Source organism: Orcinus orca, chromosome 3, assembly GCF_937001465.1.
Source record: "Orcinus orca chromosome 3, mOrcOrc1.1, whole genome shotgun sequence".
Lineage (NCBI taxonomy): Eukaryota > Metazoa > Chordata > Mammalia > Artiodactyla > Delphinidae > Orcinus > Orcinus orca.
This window is the reverse complement of record NC_064561.1, coordinates 108,336,062-108,350,368: the sequence shown is the minus strand read 5'-3', so window position 1 is coordinate 108,350,368 and position 14,307 is coordinate 108,336,062. Positions and strand designations below refer to the sequence as shown.

Sequence of the window (14,307 nt, the reverse complement as noted above, 5' to 3'; positions counted from 1 at the left end):
GCTAAGAAAATGTCAATTGTTGTTCACTGTAAAAAGAGTTTAACTGCAGACAGGATTAAAGACTCAGAAGTGAAAAGTAAAAAGCAAGTCTAGAAAAATAGAATCAGCAGTATTGTCTGAGGGCAGAAGTCACATTACGCAGCTAGTGATAGCTGTTGAATGAAAAAAGGAGAACATTTGAAAGCATGCCTGTGAAATGCTCCAGTTGGGGTAATGCCCAATGGATGGCCATGGCAGAGATGCATGTACCTGAACAAGTAAAAGGAGTACAAGAGATAGGGAAGACTTGAAAGGGATTTGCCGTTGGAAATTGCATAACTTTTATTACAGTTAAAACTAGAGCCAGACGATAACAATCTATTTTTTAATGTATTCGAATTCTTCCAAAAGGAGGTCTATCAGCAAAGTATTATACCATTTAAATCTAATACCCTATATTTCTGTATGGCTACAAATGGAACATTTCACAAAATATTATGCATAAATAAATGACACAATCAATAGTGCTTGATTATGATACTCGCATATATATTTTTCCAGGGCTGAATAACAGAGCAGGCCTATTAAAGGCCAAACAACCAGGTTTCTTTGAAGTTCAAACCTTTGAAAAATGCTGGTAAGAAATGGGCAATCCTGATTCCAAGGAACAAATTTTCTGGCATTTTAAAGTAACATTTTAACTGAAAAACAGAACAATTGTTTGAAAAACATGATTGGGCACCATAATAGAGGTGGGTGGATAATATAAGTTCAAACGCACATTTTAGACCTTTTCCGAAAGAGCTCAGGGTAGTTGGATTTTGCACATACATAACATTCTGGATTCTCACTTTAGCTTCTCCAAACAGAATTAATGGTATTGCAGCCTTGTGGTTTAGAAGACATCCACAATTTAGAAGAAAGCTGTTGCCTATTTCTCTGGGAAGATTTAGCCAAGTAATAAAATGAGTAACAACTTTTCTTATGACTGACTGTATGGTTACTGACCCTGGTACATGACTTTGCTTAGGTTACTCTATGTGAAGTACTGCAAGCTATAGTTGTTTAAAAACAACAAAAAAAAGCTAATCTTGAATTTTGTGATTTTTGTGTAAATTTGCAAACTTTATCTCTCATTAGATTACTTAATACAATACAAATACATTTTTCACTGGGCTGATTTCTAGGCAAGTAGGTGTGCAGTTTATCTGTGTTACCTTCTCCTATCTTCCCTTTACTTCCTCTCCCACAGCTTTCCTTCAGCAGTCCCCAGCCCAATGCCCTGTTCTGCTTCCTGGCAGTCCAAGACTCCACTGTGGTTTCCTTCTAAGCCTGCTCTCTAAGACACAGCGTTAGACACCAGACCAGTAGTCTCCAAACTTTTCTGACTGAGTCCCCTATTGGAAAGAATTTTGAGCATACCCCCAATATCTTTATAAATGACATGCATGTATTACTGTTAATATATTATGAATACAATAAAACATACTGAAATTGAAGATTTTCAATAGATGAGATAAAGATGAAGTAAATCATATTTTAAATAATTTCAAAATGTATTACTAATAATACAAAATATACTTTTCTCTAGCATGTTATTGTTAACAAAGCCTTTTAGGGGAACAGTAATTGAATATGCCTCATTATTCTTTAGATCTTGGGTCAACATTTTGTGATACAGCAACACAGATGTCTGCTTTTATGTTCAGTTTATTTAAAGGCTCTCTGAAAAGAATTCACAAAGATACGGGTATTTAAATGGAAGAACTGCTTCATTAGCTGGGTTGCTAAATCATACCTATTTTTCAGTCTCATCACTCATTATGCAAAGATTTTGGTTAAATCTGATGGATGCATTTCCATTTTACCTAATGTTACTCAAGTGGATTAAAAAATCCTATAAGATATCAGAGTTTTTATAGGTTACATGCATTTTCAATTGCAAAAATTACATATAAAGGGAAAATTTTCAAACATCAACATAGCATAGTGGGGACTTCCCTGGTGGCACAGTGGTTAAGAATCCGCCTACCAATGTGGGGGACACGGGTTCGAGCCCTGGTCCAGGAAGATCCCACATGCCGTGGAGCAACTAAGCCTATGAGTCACAATTACTGAGCCCATGCGCCACAACTACTGAAGCCCGTGCACCTAGAGCCCATGCTCCACAAAAAAGAGAAACCACCACAGTGAGAAGTCTTCACAGGGCAATGAAGAGTAGCCCCCCGCTCACCACAACTAGAGAAAGCCCGCACACAGCAATGAAGACCCAACGCAGCCAAAAATAAATAAATTAATTAATTAATTTTAAATAAACAAACATAGCATAGTCGGTAAGGACATAGACCCTGGAGCCAATTGTCTAAGAATCCCAGCTCCTGGATTCTTACTACTTGTATAGCTGTGGGCAAATTACTTAGCCTCTCTGTGCCAAAATTTTCTCTCCTGTAAATTAGGATAGTAATAGAACCAACTCAATAGGGTTATTTGAGAATTTAAAAAGTCAACATTTATAAAGCAGTTAATATGATATCTGGCATATACTAAGTATTATTTAAGTATGTTAAGAAATATAGGGAGACTTCTCATGCCCTGCTATTGGGAATGTAATACTTAAAACCACTTTTGAAATCAGTTGGGTACTATCTACCAAAGTTGGAAATACACATGCCCTGTGATCTAGCATACCCACCAAGATATTATATTTTAAAACGAGAGTGGTCCTAGTGGCTTTGTTTGTAATAGGCAAAAACTAGAAATAATCCACATGTGCATCTAAAATGGGATGGATAAGGACTCCTCTGGTGGTCCAGTGGTTAAGAGTCCGCCTTCCAACACAGGAGAAGTGGGTTCCATCCCTTGTCGGGGAACTAAGGTCTCACATGCCGAGGGGCAACTAAGCCTGCGCGCTCTACAGCCCACATGTGCCACAACTAGAGAGCCCATGCACCACAACTAGAGAGAAGACCGCATGCCGCAACTAAGACCTGACACAACCAAATAAATAAATAAATAAAATATTTTTAAAAATAAATAAAATAAAATGAGATGGATAAGAAAATGATAATTTATATATCCACTGGATGCTATTCTGCAATACAAAGGAATGAAAGGAACAAACCATGGCTACATCAACATAAATGAATCTTACAAATGATGATGAGTCCAAGAAACAAGATGCAAAAGAGTCTGTAGAGTGTGATGCCACTTATATAAAGTTCAAAGAGAGGAAAAAACAAAATATTAGCTTAGGAATGCACATATAGGTAGCAAAACTGTAAGGAAAAATAAATAAATAATCATCACAAAAGTCAGGCTCATGATTATCTTTAAGAAAAAGAAGAAAACTGCAACTGAGGAGGGGCACCTGTGTGTGTGGGGGGGGCAGTGTTTGGGTGTGTGCACCCTTGCATGAGTGATGATAATGTTCTATCTTCTGGCCTAGGAGATTGCTTAGGAATGTTTATTTTATAATTATTTATTAACTACGTGCATAGGTATTATGCACTTTTCTGTATGTATTATATTTCACAGTGAAGAAAAATCTTAAAACTGTTATACAAGTTTTCTTTCCACAAAATTAACCTCAGTTTCTGGCTCCAGCTTCTTTGCTGGAATAACTGCTTATGAGATACACCTCAAATGAATTTCATGTGGTTGCTCTCCCTGTAATCTTAACTTGGAATCCTTCCTTTCTTTAAAAAAATTTTTTTAAGTCTAAGTAACTCATCCATCGGTGGTTACACTTACACAAGTTTTGCATAAAACACAGTTTTTATTTTTTTAAGTCAATTGTTGAAAATACCATTCAAAGATGTATTAGAGAAAAAATACCTTCTCTACTATAGTTTTCCTTTGGCGGCTCACAGAATCTTCACTTTAAAATGCATCTCATTATTGAAACACAATCTAGTAAACACCGCACTGAAACAGAATCTATCCAATACCATAATGTGAGACATATTAAAAACATCTGTGCTTTCCATTTAACATTATAGTAAACTTCCCACATTGTGTAACATGTTCCAATACTTGTGTCATTAGGTCTTTAGCAATGTTTTATATGCGTATTCTCAAGGTATTTGCTGTCAAAGGAATGCAGTTTCTTTTTTCCATCTGTGTTCCATGTGTTATTTCAAACATTTTTATCTTCACAAGAAGAAAACTATTTTCCCAATGGTATGTTGCTTTTTGACTTTTTATTCTTAAGGAAGCTCAGAAAAGGCTTCATAGCATTTATAATTGGTGAATTTTCTTTAAAGTATTGGCTTGAATCATACACTCCTTAAATATTTTAGAAATATTGTTGAGCTTTATGAGTTTGGATGTCTACTTTTTAAGTGGTTAGCTAACAGTGATCAGTTCAGAACATCATTATCTGTAATACATAATTTGGGTGAAGATGTTAGTAAAAGTAGATATAAATTCATACTTAAAACAGTTTTAGAAATAATTTTAACTAGCATTGCCAACTTCTTGTCAGATCTAATTAGTCATTAGTTTTTCATCTTGCAGTGTGGCTCCAAAAAGGGTGCTAGAAATGTCAGCTCAGCCCATTGTGTTTGCCTGTTCTTGCATTATTAACACTGTCTCCACTGATCCATGCTATAATAGTTTACTTAAATATGATCTATAAATCCATTTAGTTAGATACAGAAACTGCAACATGTGGCAATATGTTAAAAGTGAACACAGGAGAGAGTCCTCCCCTCCCCACACAGTGAGCAGCTGTGCTACCACCCTCTCCCCAGAGCACCCTGAGTGCCTGCCCACTTAATGGATCAAGTTTGGGGTGCCACTACCAATCCTCACATTAAATATTAGTAGGGCTTAATTTCTTTCCCTCTGTTTTTTTGGGGGGGAATATATGTGTTTGAAGATAAAAGTTCAAATATCTTTTCTGGAATTTCAGGGGTCAACTTCTGTATCTTACACTCATATGTGGCTACATTTTATCTGGGGATAAGAACATCTATCAGAATGAATATGAAACAGTGGCATTCGAGCCAGGAAAATAGAAAAACATACTGTTTGGGCTGGAGGGCCTTCCTTGTGTGTTCTGCAGTGACCTTGAAGTTGGAGGACACATGATAATCCAATTTGTTACACCCTGGTAAAAGTACAAACAAACAGACAAACAAACACTTAATGCTACTAATGAGGGAAACTACAAATATATAAATGAAATAAAAATTGTACATAAAAGAGAATTAATTATTTAAAAAGTAGTCTTAAGATAATTATGAAAAGAATCTTTAAGATATCAGGAAATGGACCATCTGCGACACTGTATTAGACAAGATAAGTAATACTAGCTGCTGTAATAATTGACCCCAGAATGTCTGGCTTAACTCAATAAAGATCTATTTTCTCACCCATATCACAGTACAAAGCATGCTGTGAGAAGGCTCTGCTATAACTAGTCATTCAGAGACTCAGGCTTCTTCTAAGCTGTAGATCAACACATGGCTTCAAGGTTGACCCGGCTTCATCCAGTTGGTAGATGGATGGATGAAAAAAAATGGAGAAGGTCCACCTTCTCTTAACTGCTCAGCAGGGATCATATTTCACTAGTGAGAACTAATCACATGGCCCTATCTACATGCAAAAACTTTGGGAAATGTACTTTATCTATGGGTTCCGGAAGAGGAAATGGGTTTGGTGAGCATCTAGACAGGCTTTTGTCATATAAACAGAGGTTGGTCTAGGGATTCCAAAGCTATAACTTGAGTATCACCAGGTCTGACTTTGGAAATCCCTTGGGAAGCCTCTACCACTCTCTTTTCTGCCTGCTGCAATAAAGGAATCAGAACACCAGCACTAATTTTAGCTCTTGCTGTTCCCTGAATCAGCCACGATCTTCCACATCTCTACCTCTGCATGTGATTTGTATATGACGTCTGTCCATTCTTTCCACCAATACTTCTAACCACCGATTCCTCCAAATCTAGCAAGCTTCTCTTCATCTTCTAAGACCTAACACAATGGTTACTTCCTCCATAAACGTCTCTCTGATGACACACAAGGCACATATCTCTTCTTAACGTTCACTGAACTTTATCCATGTACTTTGTTCCTACCTCTATTACTGAATGCATAAGCCTGTATTATAATTTTTACGGAACAAGTATGTTTTCAAAAGGATTGAATGCATTAATATTCACAACACGGTGACCATTAACAATATTGAATAGATTTAGCTTCTCAAGGGTGAGGACAGAGTCTTATGTATCTTAGTATCTCCCATGCCTACCAGCACAGACCTGGCTCACATACTCAATAACTGAGGAAAAAATGAACACTGTCTCCCTTCCTTCCACTTCCCAGCAACTCTAACTCTTAACTCTCTCTCTCTCTCTCATATATATATATATAGTGGTGAAACACAAAATTTACCATCTTCACCGTTTAAAAGTATATATTAATATATGCACCTTGTTTGCAACAGATCTTTTAACTTTTTCATCTTACAAAATGGGAACTTTATACTCACAGAATTCCCCATTTTCCTCTCCCCTCAGCCCCTTAAAACCAGCATTCTGCTTTCTGTTTCTAAGAGTTTGACTGCCTTAGATACCTCATGTAAGTGGAATAAGCAGTCTTTGTCTTTCTATGACTAGCTTATTGCCCTGGAGATTCATTCATGTTGTAACATATGACAAGATTTCCCCCTTTTTTAAGGCTGAATAATATTTCATTGTATGTATATACTACATTTTTCTTTATTCATTCACCCATTCTAGTGTCTTTGTTTTTGACTTGTGGTTACTGGAGAGGATTGATGACCCCAGAGAAAAGGTGACCCTGTACTCTCAAAGATTTCAGGATGTTTTAGGTTCTAGAGACTAAAAGAGAAACTATACTGAGTGCAAAGGAAATTAGATTTTTTAAAAATCAGTGACAACATAAAGAATGCCCCCCATTATACCCTATTTGAGCATGAGAAACTATTAAACTACTTTCAGTTGAGCAACCAAGGGCCCATAATAAAAAGTAGTTCACATTCCAAAGGGCTCTTACCCTAGGCTTTTCATTGTCCTACTCAGCACCTCCTGTTTCATACCCTCAAAATAGCTCGGTTGAGAAAAGAAACAGCAACATTTTAAAGTCGGGCTAAATACATAAATAAATAAAAGGATAAACAAGAACTCTTTCAACACAGAGCACTTGTAAGAATTTTCATGTTTATGGAGAAGCAGAGCCCCAGAGTAAACTCTGGCCCTTCTTGGAATTAGTGGATTCCAGTCTTCATTTGCATTGAGGCAGTTTGAGGCCCTTTGGGGACATTCACAGCCTTTACTTCAGGGCGTTATCATGAAAGAATCTAAAGTATCCTTGCATTAGTATGATCGTTATTTTTTCAGCTGGTCTGAGGAGGTATTATTAAACATGTGGCCATAATATGTACAGAAAAATCTCCACGTAAACTAGCATTTAGCATGTAAACACAAACACCTCACTCGTAACTGGTTTCTAAAACTATCATAATAAGAACCTCAACACTTAAAAAAAAAAGCAAAAAACCCTTAAGTTTTTGGTAAAAGATGCCGAATATAGCTTGAAGTAGTAAATAATCCTTCTGAAGCGATATTAGCGAATTAGTTGCTGCGTGAACAAAGAACCCTTTCTGCACCAGGATGAATGTTGCCTTTATTTTTTTCCTCACAAGTATGATTCTAGAAAACAGCTGTACTACATGTTGACAAATGACAAAGCGGCAGACTTGCTAAAACACTTTTTGGTCAAGGCCAAGAGGGGAAAAAAAAAAAATTGGGGCTGCTGGAGCGGCCAGCGAGCTGGACTCCCAGGGAAGCTGGCTTCCCTCACCTCTTTTTTTTCCAGTCTTTAGGGAGCAGGGGCCTCACCAACCCACCCTCCCCTTTCCCCGGCTCTGGTTACAGCCTGTCGAGTTGAACAAACTTGCTGCAGGCGGATTGGCGATCGGGAGCTCTCGGGCTGGGGCGTCGTATTTATTAATTTATATTCCGCGGCGCCCCGCGCGCGGGCCGCTCCTTTGTACCCGGCCGCCGCCGCCCGGGCTCCGGGGCCTCAGCGAGGAGCGCGGCCCCCTCGTCCTCCCGACCCCCAAGGCCGGCACGTGCTGCTCCCGCCCGCCCGCCCGCCCGCCCGGCCCGCCCGGCCCGCCAAGGGGGCGGAGGCCCGGCTTTTCTCCTACCCTCTCTGGGCCAGAAGGAGGAGGAGCGGCGGCGGCAGCAGCAGCAGCAGCCGGAGGAGGCGACTACTGACCGGCCGAGGGAGCGCGGCGGAGCGGGGTTACGGCGTCCGGCAACGCTCGGCGGCCGCCGGGGAGGCGGGAGCGGCGCAGCCGGCCGGGATGTTCCCTGGCACTTCCTGACTGGCTGGCCGCGCGCACACGGCCAGACTCGCACGCCCTCGGCCCCCGTGGCTCGCTCGCTCGCTGGCTCGCGCGGGCCCGCTCTGCGTCGGCCGCGCAGCGGGGGAGGTGCGCTAGGGGGGACGCGGCCCGGCATGAGCTGATTGCGGGTGGATACGCCGCGGACGGGCTCCTAGAAGCCGTGAGGAGCCGCTTTTCTCCGAGTCGCCGCCCTGCCCTTGGATTTGAGATCATGTATGTACGCGTCGCGGTCCTGCCATTGTCTCTACCCCAGCGCGTGCCGTGCGCCCCTGAGCGAGGGGCTCGTGCCCACCCCCGCCGCGCGCTGCCCCCCGCACTTCCTGTTGGGATGAAAGGGAGCCTCGCGCTGACCACGCGCCTTTTCTCCCCCTCGCCCCCGTCTCTGCCGTGTAGGTCCATTCACATCGTGGCGCTGGGAAACGAGGGGGACGCGTTTCACCAGGACAATCGGCCGTCGGGGCTCATCCGCACTTACCTGGGGAGAAGCCCGCTGGTCTCAGGGGACGAAAGCAGCTTGTTGCTGAACGCGACCAGTACGGTCGCGCGTCCCGTGTTCACCGAGTATCAGGCCAGCGCGTTTGGGAATGTCAAGCTAGTGGTCCACGACTGTCCCGTCTGGGTAAGGGCCCGCAGCTGCTCTGTGCAGAGGCTGATGGAGCTTTCCTTTTCTTTCTTTCTCTCTTTTTTTTTTCTCCTCCCCCTTTTTCCCCTTTCATGAATGTGGACGTCTGGGTCACCTGGGGAGAGTTTTTAAACATTTTGGGGAAAATCTTTGGTCCTTCGTTTCATTGGGCAGGGGCCAGCCTAGTCAGAGAACACTCTTAGAAGGGAAAAAGCCCCAGTGGGAATGTGAAGCACTTAACGCGTACACTTCACGACTCTGGGTTGTCCCTTGGTAGACAGATGACTGAATGTCCCAACCCCAAGGGACGAGGTCACTAAGTTTCACCAGCAGACAGCAATGTTTTTTCATGCCTACCCTGTGGGTGACATAAAATATTAGTGTTCTAAAAATAAAGATCTCTGAAAGCTCAACACAGCAAAAATACATTTCACTGGGGCGGCTCAGAAATAGGACCCCTGGAAAGGGGGCGGGAATGACAGGGACTGAGAATTAATTTTAAACGATTCTTTTATAGCACTATCCACCTTTGAAAAAATTTAATTAGTGTTTTTAATTTTAATAATGCAGATATTCTTGATATATTTAGCCATTTCTTTTTAGTGACCTGTAAATCAGAAATATTGCTAATACTGTTTTGGGACTTGAAAAAGCTTTAAAATTTGCTATAATTAAAAGAAATCGTAATGAAGTTGATAAATGCTAGTCTAATTCTTGAGTGATAAAAGAAGAAATCTACTCTCTGACATGTATAAATGTTTTCAGTACACAATAGCATCATGTTTTGAATGTTTTCATGTAATCTTACTCGAAAGTTTCTGATTCTTTACTAGTATAAAACTTATGTTGCAGCTAAGTATTATATTTTATAACAGAAGAAAGTTTAATGTCTAAAAAAATACAGATATCATTATGTGAGATTTACATTTAAACTGCACTTTAAGAAAACCGAATTAGGGACTATAGGGAACTAATACACCTTTCCAAAGAAATGTATAGCATGTACGTAAAAACATTTCTTATGCAAATTTCCATATTACTGAAAGAAAAGATCACTTGCCCAAATAAATTTTCAGCTAAAGTAAATTTAATAGGCTAAAATAAATGAAAAATGGGCTTTTTCAATAACAGGGATGCTATTAAATTCCTAATTATGACAGTGATGATGCTGATCATGGAAGCATTGGTAGAGAACTTACTGGCTGGAGTCCATGCAAGCAAATGAAACCCTTCTTTTACTTTGGTCATTTCATTGTGAAAAATCTTACAGTCTAAACACTAATTGGTTCTACACTCAGTTGAACAAATGTTGAGTGAATAGAGTAAATAAATGTAAGGAAAATAAAATAAGCTGAATTAGGATGTTAGGTTAACCTTTCCTGCTTTTTCTTTGAGCAGTGAAATCTTTCCTTTTTATGTTGTTAGTTTAGCAAAAGCAAATACTTGTGATCCCATGGATTGTAGTAAATGAAATCTTCCAAATCGATTGAAATAAGCCTTCACAGTCTGGATTTTTTTGGTCTTAAGTTTATTGTTATGTTTTATTATGTTAATCACCTTTTGTTTGGTTAGACTCTGGCCTTTTTTAAGACATTGAGTTTGTAACCAGGCACAGTTTTCTGGGTTATAGTGGTCTTCAGACATAGTAGAATACATTTGTAGAGCTACTCTTTATGAGGTGCTTTTCTTCTCTTGGTGGTAAGTAAAAGCCCGTCAGAGATATGAAAGTTGATTGTATTCATCAGCTGGTATTTGCCATGTACTGAATCAGAATATGAAACATAGCAGAGCAGATAGAGCACAGGTTTTGATATCAAAAGGACCTGATTTCAGATCCTCACCTTGCGAGTTAGTGGCTGTGTTCCTGGGTAAAGTCACTCATCCTCTCCTAGCTTTATTTACTCTGTGTGTAAAATAAACATAATAATCCCTGCCTCCCAGAGCTGTGCTGAAGAATAAATGAGTTAGTATGTGTAAAGTTCTTAACATCTAGACGGGCATGTAGTAAGTAATCAATAAGCGGTAGCTACGATAATAATAAAGTGTTTATCACAACTTTAGTATATCCGTGTATTGCTTAAATGAAGCAAAAGTAAAGTTTTCCCACACATCATTCAAGATCTCCACACAAATAAAGTACATAGAGGCAGCCGTGTTAGTACTTAGTAGATGCTGTATTGCAGCCTCACAACCAAGTAGAATAAAATTGTTGTTTTGCTGTAAAAATTAAGATTATTTTTCAACAGATGAGTTCCATTCCTCAAATGTGGCTCCAAGCCTCGTGTTGCATAACTGCCTAGAGGAAATCCTGGAACTGATTTACAAGGGGTGGGAGAATTTGATTTCCTTCATATTTCTAGAAACCAGTGGAGCATTTTCTCTTTGAGACAGTTTGAGAAGAAATGTAGCATTGTTTTCTTGGAGTTAGAGTGAGATAGTTGTGCTTCTCTTCCCTAGTTTTCTTCTGTATATCCGCAGCCTCACTCTGGATCTTTGCCATGTATACTTGGCACTTTTTAAATAAATGTGCTTCAAATTCATTACATGTAGCTTATTGTTTAGTATGTCTCTGAAACCCACCCTTTTTTGTTATATTATTATTTCATTTCTAGATCTTTTCCTGTTTACCAAAAATATTCCATAAAAAGCAATGAGATAATATATGCACACTTTTCTTGGGCAGGGTTTGAAGCTCTGATTTGTATTAAAAATAAAATTATTTATAGATTTATATCCTCAGTACCACAGAGTTAATGAAGCCAAAACCCATTTCCTCGTGACATTTTCCCTTAAATGTCTCCTTTTTCTTTCTACACGTCTCCAGTAACTCTGGAATTTTGAACTATTTGGAATGCAGAGAGCAGTTACTTTTGATTTGTTCTCTCAGAGTTAAATGGCTGCTTGATATTGGTCCCACTTAAGTTTAGTTTGTTCATCCCATTCATCTAACTGTCCTCTTTCTTTATTGTATTTATATACCCTGTTGTACGTATATACTTTGAGCTTGAATACTGTAACAGATACAGCTGGAACTGAATGGGTTTTGTGGTTTGGGATTTGGAAATTAGCATAGAGCTCTGCTGGGAAGCTTTCACATTTTCTTGATCTGTGTCCCAATTCACTTCTCCCTCCTCTTACATCCTCCACTAAGTTCAAGAATTTTGCCTTTGCTGTTTATATCCCCATAGTTTGCGTTTTTTTGTTTTTTGTTTTTTTTTGGTTTTTAAATCTTCCTCTAAAAAGGCTCTGTCCATCCCACTCTCAGTAAAGTATTCATATCTAAAAATTCTGCAATTCTTGTTATGCAGAATATACTTGTAGGAAATGGGCAGGTTGTGAGGGTGTAGGGAATTGGGAGAGGCTTTGCTGGGGCATGGTGGTGTACTGGTGAGAAGAAGCTCTCTGCAAAAGGGCATTGCTGTGACACTTCTCCAGAATTTTCTAACAGGATAAAAGCTCTGTCACAACTGATTGATTCAAACCCTGGTTTGGACTCATATGTCAAAGTGCAGACTTTCATAGCCCAACAGTTTCGGACTTGTTAGCCATATCTAGCTGTCTATTTTCTTAATCTAGCTTTATTACATCCTAGGAATACATACCAAAGGCCACATGAAAGGACAAATAATGATTAATAGTTAACCAGAATGTGAGAAGGAAGCCACTTATGCATGTTTAGCAATGGTATTAAGGTACATAACGATATTTTTCTTATACCACTATTCACACAGTAACTTTGAAAAATTATTTTTAAAATACCAAGGTGCAAAGTTTTAAGGAGTAGCGTCCATAATAAATTACTTTTGGCCCTAATTCTAAATATGAATATTATTAGCTGTAGTCCAAAAGTAAACATTTCAAAATTGGAAAGGTTTATCCTGAATTTTTAATTGATATGAACAAAATACATGAATTGCACATATACTCCTTACCATGTTAACATCATCTTATAATACACACTATCTTTTTGTGGAGGCATACCCCTCCGCGCCCCTTGTTCCCCTCACATGCACACTACATATATGCAGTACTGTCCAAAGAATGGATAAAGTTGAAAAATATATATGAATTTTGAGATATGGATAAAATATATGGAACTCCACAGAATTCACAGGGTATTATCAATACAATCTAAATGACTGAACAATCCTGCATTATCTAACTGGGTCACAGAAAATCCTCTGAAGCTTCCTTACTCACACTGATGCTCTTGCATCTAATGCATAGTGTTAATTTTTGAAACTATTAGGTGTTAAAGCTATGGCATAATTTTATTTTATTTTATTGTATATGGTATTTTATTTATGTTTTACTTCATGTGCATAAATATAGCATTCTGATTTTTTGTACTTAGTCCTAGTGGATTGTTATTTTTTTTAAATGTCTTTATTGGAGTATAATTGCTTAACAATGGTGTGTTAGTTTCTGCTTTATAACAAAGTGAATCAGCTATACATACACATATATCCCCATATCTCCTCCCTCTTGCGTCTCCCTCCTGCCCTCCCTATCCCACCCCTCTAGGTCGTCACAAAGCACCGAGCTGATCTCCCTGTGCTATGGGGCTGCTTCCCATTAGCTATCTGTTTTACATTTGGTAGTATATATAAGTCCATGCCACTCTCTCACTTCGTCCCAGCTTACCCATCCCCCTCCCCATGTCAAGTCCATTCTCTACATCTGTGTCTTTATTTTTGTCCTGCCCCTAAGTTCTTCTTTTTTTTTTTAGATTCCATATATATGTGTTAGCATACAGTACTTGTTTTTCTCTTTCTGACTTACTTCACTCTGTATGACAGACTCTAGGTCCATCCACCTCATTACAGATAGCTCAATTTCGTTTCCTTTTATGGCTGAGTAATATTCCATTGTATATCTGTGCCACATCTTTATTCATTCATCTGTCCATGAACACTTAGGTTGCTTCCACGTCCTGGCTGTTGTAAATAGCTCTGCAATGAACATTGTGATACATGACTCTTTTTGAATTATGGTTTTCTCAGTAAAAAAATGCCCAGTAGTGGGATTGCTGGGTCATATTGTAGTTCTATTTTTAGTTTTTTAAGGAACCTTCATACTGTTCTCCATAATGGCTGTATCAATTTACATTTCCACCAACAGTGCAAGAGGGTTCCCTTTTCTTCACACCCTCTCCAGCATTTACTGTTTGTAGAGTTTTTGACAATGGCCATTCTGACTGGTGCGAGGTGATACCTCATTGTATTTTTGATTTGCATTTCTCTAATGATTAGTGATGTTGAGCATTCTTTCATGTGTTTGTTGGCAATCTGTATATCTTCTTTGGAGAAATGTCTATTTAGGTCTTCTA

General features: G+C 39.2%; 1 protein-coding gene and 1 long non-coding RNA gene across 4 annotated transcripts in view; one reads left to right on the top strand and one right to left on the bottom strand.

Moving 5' to 3' along the window:
* Positions 1-1,275: 1,275 nt before the first annotated feature.
* Positions 1,276-8,293, bottom strand: LOC125963774 (uncharacterized). Its single transcript, XR_007476144.1, has 3 exons — positions 8,156-8,293; positions 5,008-5,089; positions 1,276-4,357 (listed from the first exon to the last, which is right to left on the bottom strand). It is a non-coding gene; the product is annotated as an uncharacterized LOC125963774 (long non-coding RNA).
* Positions 7,808-14,307, top strand: part of RHOBTB3 (Rho related BTB domain containing 3) — a 975,233-nt gene continuing 968,733 nt past the window's right edge. The window contains exons 1-2 of one of the 3 annotated variants that reach the window (XM_033400895.2): positions 7,808-8,569; positions 8,750-8,975. In XM_033400895.2, the coding sequence (XP_033256786.1) occupies positions 8,568-8,569; positions 8,750-8,975 (228 nt within the window). In that variant the 5' untranslated portion in view covers positions 7,808-8,567. The remainder of the gene's footprint in view (positions 8,570-8,749; positions 8,976-14,307) is intronic. The other 2 variants (XM_049707074.1, XM_004263520.3) reach the window with 2 other exon arrangements.